The sequence below is a fragment of the Dermacentor variabilis genome, unplaced genomic scaffold (assembly GCF_050947875.1).
Source record: "Dermacentor variabilis isolate Ectoservices unplaced genomic scaffold, ASM5094787v1 scaffold_13, whole genome shotgun sequence".
NCBI classification, from domain to species: domain Eukaryota; kingdom Metazoa; phylum Arthropoda; class Arachnida; order Ixodida; family Ixodidae; genus Dermacentor; species Dermacentor variabilis.
The window spans coordinates 38,885,068-38,899,750 of NW_027460291.1; the positions used below are offsets into that span (position 1 = coordinate 38,885,068).

Sequence of the window (14,683 nt, forward strand, 5' to 3'; positions counted from 1 at the left end):
TGAGACCACCCATCATTCTAGCACAGTGGGATAGCTGTTGAAATTCGCTTTCTTGATTTTACTTACCTTCATTGACGGAGTCTCTCAGGTAGGACAGGTACGTTGTAATTTCCGTGGAGTATTGGCAATAACGGCCGCAGTCACAGCCCGGGCCATGGTAGAATTTCAGGGCTGTCCCATTGGACGCGAAACTGACGTCGGCTTCAATGGCATTCACACCTTGCGCCATGAAGTCATCCAGTTCTTCCAAGCTATTCGCCATGTGCCCGAACACGAATAAAGGTCGAAGGTCGCTAGTTGCAGCAGCCTGTACAAAACGGAGCAAGCATAAAATACCGACTTTCAATCTCGCCTTGGGAATATTCCTTGGTTTTAATTCCTGTTTTTGTAACACAATTTCCTAATACAGTGAACTCTCACTTCAGTGAACTTCAAGGGACCGAAGGAAATAGTTCACTTAACTGAAAGTTCACTAAACTGAATATTCACTAGACCAACATAAGACATGGCACACAGAGTCAAAAGTTTGAAGTGCCATTCATGGAGCAAAAGACAAGGCATCCATAGTTTTAGAAATGTGTGAGATGGAATTTGTACATATCAACAAGTACAAGGTACTGAACAGTTATAATGCTGCCTTTCTCACTTAGAAAAGAAATCTGTAATCTTCTTCTGCACTTGTACTTTTAAAGCAAAGAACGTAACAAAACTGTCCAAAGAGTCAGTGTTTTTGTACACTTCTTCTGGCACAACTTGCTGTTGAGACACAAGGTCTCTCAACTTTCCAATGTACCCTACAACTTCAGCTACAACCTCATCCCTCCAGGTTCTCGCTGCCGCTTGGTCGGCATCCTTGCTTTCGCCGCAAATCGTATTCCACGCGATCCCATGCCTATCCGGAAATCGTGTAAGCCATCCACTGCTTGCTTCGAAGCCGCGAACGTCCAGAAGAAGAGCAAATTCCTTCGCTTTGCCTTGAATCATCGGGCCAGGCACTGGAATGTTTTGAGATCGTAGGTCGCGAAGCCATACCGCAACGGCATCGTCCACTTCTTTGAAGTACCCCGTGCAGAGTGGTTCCCTGGCGGGATTCATCAAAGTTTCTTCTTCAAGCTTCGATTTTTGTTTCACAATCGTTGACAGCGTCGACGGTGCAATTCCATAGTCCTTTGCAACGTTCACTTGCCTTTGACTGTTGTCCAGCAGCTGAAGGATTTCCAGCTTGTCCGAGAGAGACAACCGCTTCCGTTTCATCGTACTCATCTCGAAAGTGGGCACGCGAATTGCCGTTGTTACTTAAAACTGGAAGGCTGAACGGAGCCGATGAAAAACACACCACGTGGGTCGTAAAAGTAAGCCTTGGTCCTTTGAGCGAGTTCGTTAAACTGAAATATTGACTGTTCCGAAATTCGTTTAAGTGAAAGATTTTTGCTTAGAATCTATAAGAAAACTGCCGGGGATCTTTAAAAAGTTCGGTATTCTGAAATATTCGATAAACTGACGTTCGTACAACTGAGAGTTTACTGTATTACGTTTAACCATTCAAATACGTTTTATAGGAGCAACGCACTATAATGACGATGATATGTTGCGTTTATTCGCGCGAGGGCAGGGATGGCGAAAGAGCGCCAAGAAAATCGTATGAAGCAGTCTATGAAGTGGTAAATGACAAATGGTAATCGTACTATGGCCGCACAGAGGTCTAAAACATTCCCTGTAAATTAATTAAAATATATATAGATGCTAGAATATTGACAATGACGAGTAGTGTGGGCTATGACCATGAAGCATATTCTACGAATTGTATAATAAGATAAGTATGTGTTGCAGCCTGTAGCACAGCCAACTCACCAGAACCCTTCAGTGCAAGAGCCCAGAGGAATATGCCTACAGCACTACTATAGCAGCAGCACCCTCTATTGAGAGGGCGTCGTACGCATCTCTTGCGATTATAATGTACAACACATCATTAAAAATTAAACATGGCTTTAGTGCAGAATAACCATCCTGCGCGAAGAAACAGCGGGGATGAAGATGATACACTGTTGCTGTGCTAGGGGAAAGTTCTTTTACCGTTGTGGTTCTGCTTACGGACACTCCAGCAAAATATGAAGTGCGGTTCACCACATCTACCACATTTGGGAGGGTCAGCACTATTTAAGAGATAGGACTAGATAGCATACGTGTGCCCTATCCTCAGACGACAGAAGAGCACATGACATCGTCGTGACTTTGATAGTGGCAGCCAATTTCCTCATGATGATGTTCAACAATGAATTGAATTGAATTTCCTAAGTGCGCTTTAATTACCTGGAGCTTATTGAAAGTTTCGGCATCCTACAAGTGCTGCCACTAGCTCCTTAGCTTTTTTTTTAACGGAGAAATGGCTGCAGGTCTGGGGCAGCAAGTGCTTTGGACAGATTGTTATCTTTCGCTCCTTTAGCAATTTGATCTACTACCCTATTTTCCTTTGATGCCTCTGCCCAGGTACCCAGCATATTACACCATTTGGGTTAGGTATACAGGGTGTCCCAGCTAACTTCAGCTAAAGTTTAAAAATATGCGAATGCCACGTAGCTTCACACGACCAAGGTACTGTTGTTTGGCGTTAGTTGGAGATAATCAGATCATGTTTTTTCATTCTACCGAATTGGATAATTAGTCTAAGAATATAATCAATCAACTTCTCAAACATTATAATTAAATTTTAAGTGAATACGAGGAAATTGTAGAGCAACATTAAAAACCCCCGATACAGCTTTCTGTTGCTCAATACGTGCTACATAAAAGTTTTTCTTCAGGGCGTGCAATTAGCCCGCGAATACACGCAAAATGCCTCGAGTGGCCAGTCGCGCACCAATTTTGCGTGCATTTGCGGGCTTCCTTCACGCTCGGAAAAACACTTTTATGTATTAGTAAGACCTGATTAATAAGGATATAGCTAGTAACATACAGAAACATGCCTGTATGCCTCTTCCTACGCCACGTACTGCAACACTACCAATGATGGTCCCTGTTGAAATTTTTGTCGCTGGCATTTCATCACTCATTGACATATTAAAACTTTCATCATCGGCTAGTGTCGAGGATATTAACTCAAAACTGTTAAAAAATACTAAAGAAATTATTGCAGTGTATTTTTCGATGCTCTTCTCACTTTCACTCGAAACAGGAATCTTACCAGACGATTAGAAAGAGGGCAAGGTCATTCCCGCCCACAAATCAGGTAACAAACAATCCCCCCTAAATTGCCGCCCCATTTCTCTAACAAGCGTCCCATGCAAAATCATGGAACACGTCATATACTCTCACATTATGCACTTCCTTGACACCAACAATTTTTTTCATCCTTCCCAGCACGGATTCCGTAAATCTTTATCTTGTGAAACCCAACTTGCCATATTTCTTCATGATCTACACTCTAATCTCGACCTCAACCTTCAAACCGATGCAATCTTTCTCGACTTCGCAAATGTATTCGATACAGTACCACATAAACGCCTTATACTAAAACTCTTCCAGCTGAATTCGCACCCTAACCTTCTCTCATGGATGACAACAGTTCTTAACAAACGCTCCCAGTTTGTTTCAATTAAATGTAGCCGTTCCGGCGTCCCCCAAGGATCTGTACTCGCCACCCCTCTTATTCCTCATAAATATTAACGACCAACCTGTATATGTATTCTCCCATATCCCTTTACTTGCCGATTTGCCGACGACTGTGTCATCTATCGCACAATTACAAAGATTTCTGATCAAACTGCACTCCAACATGACCTTAACCTTGTACAACAGTTGTGTAATCTTTGGTTAATAAAGCTTAATCCTACTAAATGCAAGCTCGTTTCCTTTCCTCGCAAGCTTAATCCCTTATCATTCTCATACCTAATCTCCCACTCCACTGTCGAACAAGTTCAATCATACAAATATCTAGGCGTCACCTTATCCTCTGACCTTTCATGGAATGCACACATCAGCAATATCATATCATCGGCGAACAGATCCCTCGGTTTTTTAAAGCGTCATTTGCGTCACGCACCATAAAACTTCTCGCGTACAAATCACTCATCAGATCGCTACTAGAATATGCAGCGCCCATCTGGAGCCCGCACCAGGCATACTTAAGAAACGAACTAGAATCTGTACAAAATCGTGCCACTAGTTTCATCCATTCTTCATATTCATACCGACATAAGCATATCATCTCTAAACCGTAAAACTCATCTTGCTAATATTTCCGCGCGTCGCCGTATCGCCAATCTTTGTGTGTTTCACAAACTACACTCTAAAAACTAGGAAGGGTATCACAGGAGTGAAGCAGCCGATTTACTCTACAGAGCGTTGTTTTACTCTCGCAAAATGTCGTGGAGAGTGAAATGCATTGTTCACTCTGTCACCAAGGAGATAGTGAAATGTGCTTTTCACTCTCCCCTTCAGAGAGAGAGAGTAGAATGCCCGTTCTACTCTTGCGGCAATAGAGAATAAAACGTAGCGTAATCTTCTGCTTCAACTGTAGGTGGCTGGCCCCGAACATGGCAATGTATCATTCATGCACGCCGAGCAAAGAACACATCGTTTTGCTTCTAAGAGAACAGGCCGCCGCAGTTCAAAGGAACACGTAGCGAGCGCTCTACTTTTTCACTCGGAGTTGCTCCACCACGCGCGCGCGCGCTCAAGATCGCGGAAAAACACAGCACTGGAGCAAAGTGATCCGTCCAGCGAGCAGCAACGAAGGCCATCCAAGGGAGATCGTGTGTCAGCCATCTCGCGTGTCCGCGAAAACACGACAGTCGTTCGTCATTCCTTGGATATAACAACAAATCCTCCACGGTAAGTGAATTCTAACTTAGGTGCACATGCTCCATGTATGTCATGCTATCGCCAGGAAGTCGTCGCTGCGCTTAGCCGACGCGATTGACAACGGACTAGGCTTACGCGCTGTGTCTCGATGTCAATCGAAAAAGCCAGTCGTCGCGATAACTGCATGTGATTTCATCACTTTGCCGTTGTCCGTAAGAGCTTTGAAAATCGCAAACGCTGCCAGAACTATGGTATGTACAATAAGACGCCAGGCGAGAGGACGCTTAAAATGGTTTGTGCACCAGCCCGTGATTCCGAGCCTATATATATGCGGAGCGTGATTAGCGTGCGTTTTGTGTGTTTGAATTTATTGAGTTTGACAGTCTACTGTGTACAGAACGCTGTTGAACTAAGGAATCACATAACAGAAGGCGTCATTTTGCTGGCAGCATGCTTTTGTTATAAATAAGCCGCGGTGTCTCGCCCAGGGGGAATCTGCGACCACTGAAGTTACGTGCAGCACCAGTGCTAGTTAGAAACTTTGCCGCAGGCATTGAGCTGCATGCTGCAGGGGTCAGTTGGGTGCGTTATCTTGAACTTACTGAAAACGCATCAGGAATCCATGTTTTATGCTGAAAAAAGTATAAACGCCATATAAGCGATCTTGCGCGCGGCAGCTACAAGCGACGCGATGGAGATGGCTGTCTCGTTCGCTCGTCGCCTACAAGTCATACTCCGTGCGAGCGACGATTTTGAGCGACGCCTCCCCGGTCTTGCCGGTATGGGGGCTGCAATCAAGCGTGACGCGTGCTTTAGCAATTTACGTTCATGTATTTTACTATAAAAAGTAGCATAACATATTTCCGGAGGTCTTGCAGTAGGTTCTTATCCTTGCACGTATAAAAACTGAATCATTTGCTCGTTCCGCGCGACAATCGGTAGTATTCGAGCGATGTACATCCAGTTCCGGCTTCGCGCTATTGGCTAGTCGCTCATAGCACTTCCGGGCGACGAGCGACGATTTCTAGATTTCCAGGACCGAGCCATCTGTTCAAGCGCCGGCCCGTTTTGTCGCTCGAAGCCGTCGCGCACTAAATCGCTCTCACAGTGTTTATCCCTAAGACCGAACTGTTTTTGCTCATGTATTGAAATGGTGTGATTACAGGTCTGGTTTTGTATCCTGTTGCGGTTTTCGAGCACGGTGCGAAACTGAAAGGATGCTTATGTCTACGAACTTGGTGAATTGTCGAGCAGCTAGTTATGCATCGGCGTCGAATATAACGGCTGCTGTGGGGAATTACAATTGCAGGGGCGCCTTGCATACGCTTATTTTTTTGGACATGCCCGTGCATTTGCTAATATGAGTTGGCGTGTCAGAGTTATGTCATATGAACAGCTAAATCAGCCTTCCTCTGGGGGTTACAAGCGTAATGTATGCATTTCTATATTGCATGCCAGATCAAAATGTCTTTATCACTTGAATATATTTAGTAGAGAAATCAAATATCAAAATAAAACGTTGCTTTAATTCCGTGTTACCAGTCGTCTGTTGTTCACAGAACAATAAGTTGGTCTAATAACTGCGGTTTAACTGCAACTTTTACATGCCTTCAAGAATCTAAAATGCCAGATTTCAAACTGCAGCAGTAGTCGAGTCTGTCAAAAATGAACTCCATTGCACACCTCATACATAAAAATAAGTTCATGCCTTTTAGTAAGCTTAGATGCAGGCCGCAGTGAACTTTCTTGTTAGTATTGAAATGCGGGTAAGCCTGCCATAACAAGCCTTGTTGCCCTTTTTGATAGGCACATCCATATATCCATTGAACTGAAGGACAATATTTTCATCCATACTGAGCATCATGTTTGCCGCTATAATCCTCAAAATATGGCTTCAGCAGTGGCACAACCAGGGATTGTGCGGGGGGCACACTGGGCACGTGCTTAGGGTGTGCCACAAGTGGTGTTTGCGATACACCAGACTTATGACAGACCTATGACGTCTGAAAATGACCAATATTCTATTTATTAGCAAGAGTATTCTAACATTGGTGACAAACAAGGATGAACTGTTAGTTATTTGTTTAAAACTAAAAATTGAAGGGAGTTTAGCAGTTGACTGTTGCAGTCATTTCGATGTTTTGCATGCATTTCACTAGGAAGACTAAGAGCTAAGACTTTCTTTTATTGCCATGTTCTTGACTGTCTTGATGTTGTTTCGCACCATGCCCTTGTATTGACTTTTGCACACGATATTTTTCAGGCACCCGTTTTATATAACGCAAGAAGGCAGCTGCAAGGACACGAGGATGTGAAGGAGCCAGTGCAGCGCGACTTCACGTAGTGCAGAGGAGCGAATGCCAAAAAATCAAAATACATTGGCATGCAATTTGGACACAAAAACTAGTATGTGGGTATGTTGGGTGTACCATTTGACCAAATGTCAACAAAATCAAGATACGGTATGTTACACCAAGATGAAAATTCTCACGTGCTCTAGGCAGTCATCTTAACATGGTATATTTATGTAATGTCTCTGATTGGAAAGTGAAATCAAGTATGCTCTCTGGAGACAAACACATAGCAGCAAGTGTCATTGAAAAGTTAGAAATCTGTATAAAAAAGAGCTGATTAGTTCTCAGAAGTGACTGGTTTTTGTCTTGCCTCTCAACAGATACATCCATGTGATAAAAAAATAGTGGTACAATGAAATTGCATATTTGCTTAGTGACATGATACATAGTTGCAATGAGCACGGTGCCTGTGTTTACTATAAAGAGCAACAGCCTATGCTTGGTTAGGTTAGGCCCACTACAACATGCACGCATGGGTGATTGGCGCTTTTTTATTTCTGTGTCGTGAGGTTCATAGACGTGCGTATAGGTGCAGTGGCACGCAGTATGCCTAGCACAAAAAAAAGGGGGGGGGGGCAGATACATGTAGCTCACTGTACACGACACAGGGCAAAGGAAATCCGTGTTCAGCAACCATGTTAAATGCCTTGTACGTTAATTTTACAACCCTACTCATTCGAAGCGCGCACAGGTGCATCTTGAAGAAACGTTTTTCAGGGTACATAATTTAGTGCGTAATTTACACTAATTTCGCTCTAACCACGAGAGATAATAATTTGAATATAATATATTGCACGGAAAAACCTAGAGCGAATTAAATTGTGTGTCAGCTTCGTGTGTATATATAGTCTTTCGTATGCATTAGGTTTTTCGCGTAATGCATTACCAGTTGACAGCCTATCTTATCATGTGTACTCTGTTCACATTACACTTGTTTATTAGTTTACTCATTTGTTTTGCGACTTATGAAATGCCGTCGTTTATATATTTTCAACATTTGATATAACCCTTTATGTTATGTAGGCACAACCCAGGACGTGCATTTCTCAGCACCCAGTCAACTGCCAGAAGTGATTCAAACACAGGCCACCAGTAAGTGGACATCAGTTGCAATTTCACATTATGCAATTGGCTGCTGCCTTGTACTGAGGCCTTTTTTTTAATGAGATGGTGGTGTCGTTCTAATGTACATTTTGACCACAAAGGTGCGATCATGTCTCACAGAGGCATATATGGTTGCTATTCTCTGCGAGGGACGTGTTCTCGTGTTCGTGAAGCATATGTGTTTGGCAGTATTGTCGCCCAATGAGTCAGATATAAACACTGTAACTCGCCACTGCCGGCAAGTAATTGCGAGAAACACAATATATTATGACGCTGTAAAGTTATTTCATTATTTCGAAGGAAAGTTTTGCAGCAGGAAAAAAGGTTGCTATTCCAGGTAAACATGTGTTTTTCTCACAAGTTATTTAGCCAAACTGTGGATGCGTGAAATTCGTGACTTATGAATAGATTTTAATTTATCCTTTAGTAATGCTTCTAAAAGAGACTAGAAATAGCATGTGACTACCTCTCTAATCAGCAGATCATACACTTACAGTCATAAGTGGTAGGTCCATGCAGTCTCGCACTCTGTATAACCTTTCCTTACAGCAGCATTGGAACTGGTGGCTGCCTTTTCAGAAGGAGAAGTGTACTTTGCATTGTATATGTATGTGTGAATTCAATTTTCTTTGTATCTGTCGGCTCACTGACACAAACAGTGCAAAAATCAGTTGTACCATGAGGCTGACGACGCCTTCTGCTGCTCTAAATGCGGCACTTCATATATTATAGTACAGCATGACATTTAAATCAAAGCTAGCACATAAAATTATCAAGAAAACTAACCGCTGTTATAGCTGTTTTCCTCAAAGAAAGCTTGTCCTTTATGGGCTGTGTTAATCTGAGCTCTCCACCGATGTTTCAGTAGTATTATCCCTTAGTGAGTGAGAGATTGGGGCAATTAATCATGTTAGTGTTTAAATGGTGTCCTAATTATGTGCATTTGTTCCAACAAAGTTGTCTAGATTACTTTATTGTGTAGTGTAAAGGTTATGAAACCATCAACAACTACTGAGTTGCTAACATGCATATGCATTTGTCACCATACCGGTGGCACTCGGCTGTACCACTGCAGTTCTGCGGAAATTGCCAGCACCAGCGGCTTTGCAACAGCTGTTTCACAGCATGTCGGTATGTGCTAATTTATAGTTATGTTGGGAAAGGCTAGTATTATGGACCACTGCTACTCTGTATTGCGACAGATCCATATGATAAGTGATGTAATGGGCACAGCGAAAACCTTTGAATGTTTTACTATGGTACATAAAAAGGCTCTCCTTTTTGTCACTGGAGCAGGGGAGAAGAGCATGCAGGCACTCCTGAGTGTACATATACTTCAAAACATGAGAGAGACATATATATATGTATATATATATATATATATACAATTAAACTAAAGGCAGGGACGTTCCATCTTTCATCATTAATTGACTTGTACAGCGCCAAAATACAACACAGACCACAGAGAAGCGCACATGTTAACAGGTTTGATACACACAATAATCCAACAGATTTGATACTTCAGGTGTGCTATTTTACGCAAGGGGGAAGGGAAAGGGGAGAAAACTAGAAAAAAGAGTGGAGTGGAAAAGAAAGGAATCGTGCCAAAAAGCATGAGAAACATCGTGCAGCCAGGATTTCCAGCAGGACATCTAAAAAGCACTGTGATAAAATTACATACAGGACAACCTTACGTATTGTTTGTTTCAATCAACTCAGATCACATGCAGCCATTACTGCAATCAAGTTGTTTCCTTATGTCATATGAGAGAATGATGTGGGCCCAAAAAACTGTTTAGAGGTGAAGGATTAGGTTCCATGCTAGCCTCATTACGAGCTTTTTCCTGATATGGAATACCACACAACATGTCGTTGTGACTATATGTACATGCAGATGATACATTGATGAAAAATATTCAGTACAGTAGAATCTCATTACAAGATACACTTGGCTGTAAGAGACATCTGATAATGGTTTGGTTGGTTTTCCGATGTGTGCCACGTTAACAACACTGTACACAAGAGACACCTTTGTTACTTGTGCACCTTGTGTGCTCCGAAGGGCGTAAAGATCACGCAATCCTCACACAAGTCAAGTGCGCATGTCTCTTTAAACATGAACTAGAAAAGGAGGGCAACGAGGACAGTGCAGGGCTGAAAGTGTCGGCAGTTGAAGCTGACGAGCGTCTAACAGCACTTCAAAGGTACTGCGAGCAACAAGGCTTGCAAAGTGAAGTGTTTGACTTCCAGAAGTTGGGAAGGAAGCTAACACAATCTACAGTCACTAAAAAGCTGTGAACGTCTTCTTTAAAGGGCCCCTAAACAACCGAGGTTGAAATTTAGTTGCGGTGTTGCAGTTGTACACGATAAGGCAACGAACACGTAGCCACGAGAATTTTTCGAAACGGTGCAGTAATAGTGGAGCTACGTGTGTTTGATTATCGAAAAGTAGTCCCCGCTCATTTTACCCTTTCATCTGGTACACGCCATCTGGACAGTATCGTCTTTTCCTCGCCTAGTACACCTCCAAATGTTACGGGACAGGCCATCACCAACGAGCTCTGTTGCTGCCGTGCTGGCCCGTCCTGCGAGGGGAAGGCGCTAATGACCTCGCCAATGCAATGTAACTGTATGGTGACTCTAGTTGAAGAGCCTCATAGGAAGACCCTTCTGTTGGCGTTTCTGATCTTTGCCCCCATTGGCTGCCCACAATGGCATCGCGAGCAACGCGACGAGGAAGAAGGAGTGTGTGTATTTGCTTTCAGGCCTTCCCGGCAGTCGTACACTTTCGTTCGACCAATCGACAGTACCGGAAACTGGTGACATCATCAGAGACAGCCTGGTGACGTCAGGACAAACTGGGGGGTGCAGGATAGGTCCAGAGAGGCGCACGGGGTCGTTTTCTTCATATTGTGGTGCTCCCACAGTGCTACGCACTGTGGCGTTTGGCATCGTCAATTGTGACGGCATTCTGATTTCGATACGCGTATTTACTTGAAATGTTCAAAAAATGTCGAGAAGTGGTTTAGGGGCCCTTTATGCCACCCTGAACAATTATTCCTTCAGGTATATCTAAACATACGTTAGTGATGATGCATAATAAAGTGATCTAGTCTGGCTCCTCAGTGTTTTAAAATTTTTGGTTTCGAGAGGCATGTTTCCCATGCCTCTTGAGTATCTCTTCTAATGAGGCTATACTGTAATCTACACACACAATTGTGTAACTCCTCCTGCAAGCATTATTCATTAAGCCTGGTCACTGATGTGCAAAGCTTGTGGTTAAGTCTTGATGTCCCTACTTTTTAGAGCTATGTTTAATAATTCAGGCTGTTCTTATTGGTTCTTCGATGCAGGAGACAATGCCTGCGAAATTATTGGCCCTGATGACGAGAGCCCTCAAGGGGCAAACGACATCTCTGTTGCAGAAGTGAGCCTGATACCACCTGAAGTTACCATGACAGATGACACGGCAGCAATAGATACAGAGACTACCATGTCTACTGCAGCTGCAACAGTGTACGAGGCAAGCAGCAGCGCGTCAGCACCAGCAGCAGTGTCAGAAGGAACTGCACCAGGCCTGGTAGAGCAACATGTGTGCTATCACTGTGACTTTTTTTGTAGTGCGTACAACTCATTTGCTCAACATACAAAAGCTTTTCACCACGACTGCGAGCCAGTGTGCTTGTGCAGCAAGTGCAAGACTAAGTTAGGTGTTATAACACAGTACAAGCATCACTTCAAGATATGCAAATGCAAACATACTACAGTTGTTGCCTCCCCAGCCAGCCAACATAGCGACAACAATGTGGAACACATGGTGGGACACACCTCTCCCCCATTAGAAGATAGTAGAGACATTCAGTGTTGTTGCTAGATTGACTGGTCTTTGTAGGCAACTAGAAGGACAACACAGGTGTCATAAGATTGTTGTTGATGTTGTTGAAGAGGTAAAAAAGAAGTTTGCTGCAGCTGAAGAGCCAGCTGATATTGAGCAAATCAAAAGCAACCACCTGAGAAAGCAACACTATCGAAATTTGGGTATCTATGCGCCGCCAACTCTGGTTAGGATGGCATAGGACAGAAGTGTGATGAAAATCACACAGGCACTGCTGTTGCATCACTGGCCACAGTGAGAAGCGACTTGCAGGGTAATACAGTCAACTGAAACGAACATTATGACATATTGTCATACTCCCATGTGACCACTTTCCATGTAATTTTGCATGATACAGCTCAACCTCCAGAAACGACACTGCAACTTGTCTGTAAAAAAAGCTTTCACAAAAAATTATTCATAACACTATTAACATAGCAGTATCTTTTTTTTGTGTGGGTTCGAGGTTCCCGGGTGTCCATTAATGAAACAATTGAGGAAAGAAAGAACATGTGTCGTACTTACACCTTTTTAACAAGTACGAGGGGGACAACTTTTCTAGTCATGCATCTTCATCATACTATCAAGTTTTTAAATTCCTTTTATAATTAATATTACCAGTTATATCTGAGTGCATTGTATGCATGTAGCAGGTGTAAAATCAGGTCAGTTGGATCAGATGCCTTATCTGCAAGAGAGCCCTATATTCAAGAAATTTGAATTAAAACAGGTACGTTAGAAACACAGTCTTTCAGCACTTTATTGCCTGTGGTTTAAGCATTGCTCAATACTTTCGTAGATGGCAGTTTCAACCGGCACAGCACTGCGCTTCAAAGCGGTGTTTACCATTTCTGTTGATGTGTTTGTGTATGCATAGAGCAAGTTTTTAATTTATGTTTTTCCGCATTCTTGTGCTTGCACTAAGCTTGTATAATGCAGTTACAAAGTGTGCGTCACAATAACGAACTGTTCTGTTGAGCATACATTTGCAAATAACAGTGTTCAGATGGCCGCACTTCTATGTAGTTGCACCGCTAGCTTTGTGTATGTTCTCATGTTTGTATAAAGCTTATATAAGCCAGTTGCAAAATGTATGTCACTAAATATTGTGACATTCTTTAAACAACTGCTTGGTTGGTTTTACACTTGTGAATTAGTATTGAGGCGGTGGTATTCCCATGTACGCCCACTGCTAGCTTTCTGTGTCCTCACACGTCTGTATTAAGGTTTTACAAGGGATTTACAGCATGTATGTCACTAAGCGCTGTGATATTTTTTTAAAGAACTGCTTTGTTGGTTTTACGCCTCTGAGTAATAGTACTCGGGTGGCACTGGTCATGTGTAGGTACACAGGGACCATTTGTATACATTATGCTCATGTAAAGCAGTTACAAAGTGTATGTCACTAATCACTGCGATATTTGTTGAAGAATTGCTGTGATGGTTTTACACATGTGAATAATAGTGTTCAGGACACAGCACTTGCGATGTATAGTTGAATTTATACAGTGCCAAGACATGGGCTGTATACATACGAAAAGAAATGTGTGTCAATATATTGTTGTTATTATTACTGTTTGGATTTTATTAAACTGTAATAAAATTGTTTCTTGTATCTATTAAGGTATGGCAATTTGTCATGCAACCAAACTGAGGACCTGAACTTGTGCATACAAATAAACAGCTAATTTAAGAGTATACTGCTCATATTCTGCTAAACCAGTTTAACAAATCTTGTACTACAATGCTGGAAAAATGACAGAGCTGACTGGAATGTACACAAAGAGTTCTGAACTGGCTGAAGGACTGCCCCACACTGGAGTTGGTAATGTTGAGTTTATTGGAGTAGAACAAAAAGTGCACTTCTATTAAAAATGCGACAGTCGGTGCAGAAACATAAGGCAGACGAGCAGATGTGGCACATTTTTTTCAGGGCCCTCCATGCCTACTACTGCATTTCTAGTCTTCCTGTGCTCTGCGTATAAGCCCCTGTTCAGCCAATGATTTTACTCCATGACAGTTGTTCTACTGGGTTTGTAGCAATATTGAAGAAAAAAATTCAATGGTTCTTAAGGACTCGAGGCCCCGACACAGTAACTTCAAGGACCTCGTGCGATGTGTTTAGTATTTTGGACAGGCAATAACTTGTCCAACAACATCGTTAACTTTAATTCAAACAAAAGAAAACAAAACATCGCATTTCACTGATTTCCAACATTTGAAAGACAGCTAGTTTGCTTTCACCGCCCATCACTAAACGCACACAAGGAAGCATTTCAAGAAAGCGCTCAGTTTTTCTGAAATAGCACAATTAACTACTTGGACCTGCAACATTTGCAGTTTTTGAATACTGTTTGGTTTGACAGTGTATGTGATGTCATCTGTTGCCTCAGCTTCTATCCATCAAATAAGCAATAGTCATTTCTGATTTCTTTTTATTGTGTCTGTAGCTCTCGATTTACTCTTCACGGCTTCTCTTCGAATGCCTAAACTGTTGAGCTTCCTGCTTCTGCTCCTCCAAGTACATTTGTCGCCGGTTCCATGTGCATAA

The 14,683-nt window shown here is 42.6% G+C and overlaps 1 protein-coding gene across 2 annotated transcripts in view; it reads right to left on the minus strand.

Moving 5' to 3' along the window:
• The window catches only part of LOC142566814 (dermonecrotic toxin SPH-like), a 116,679-nt gene that overhangs the window by 47,546 nt on the left and 54,450 nt on the right, over nucleotides 1–14,683 (minus strand). For both annotated transcript variants that reach the window (XM_075677695.1, XM_075677694.1), the window contains one exon: nucleotides 67–307. In XM_075677695.1, coding sequence (XP_075533810.1) covers nucleotides 67–262 — 196 coding nt within the window. In that variant the 5' untranslated portion in view covers nucleotides 263–307. The remainder of the gene's footprint in view (nucleotides 1–66; nucleotides 308–14,683) is intronic.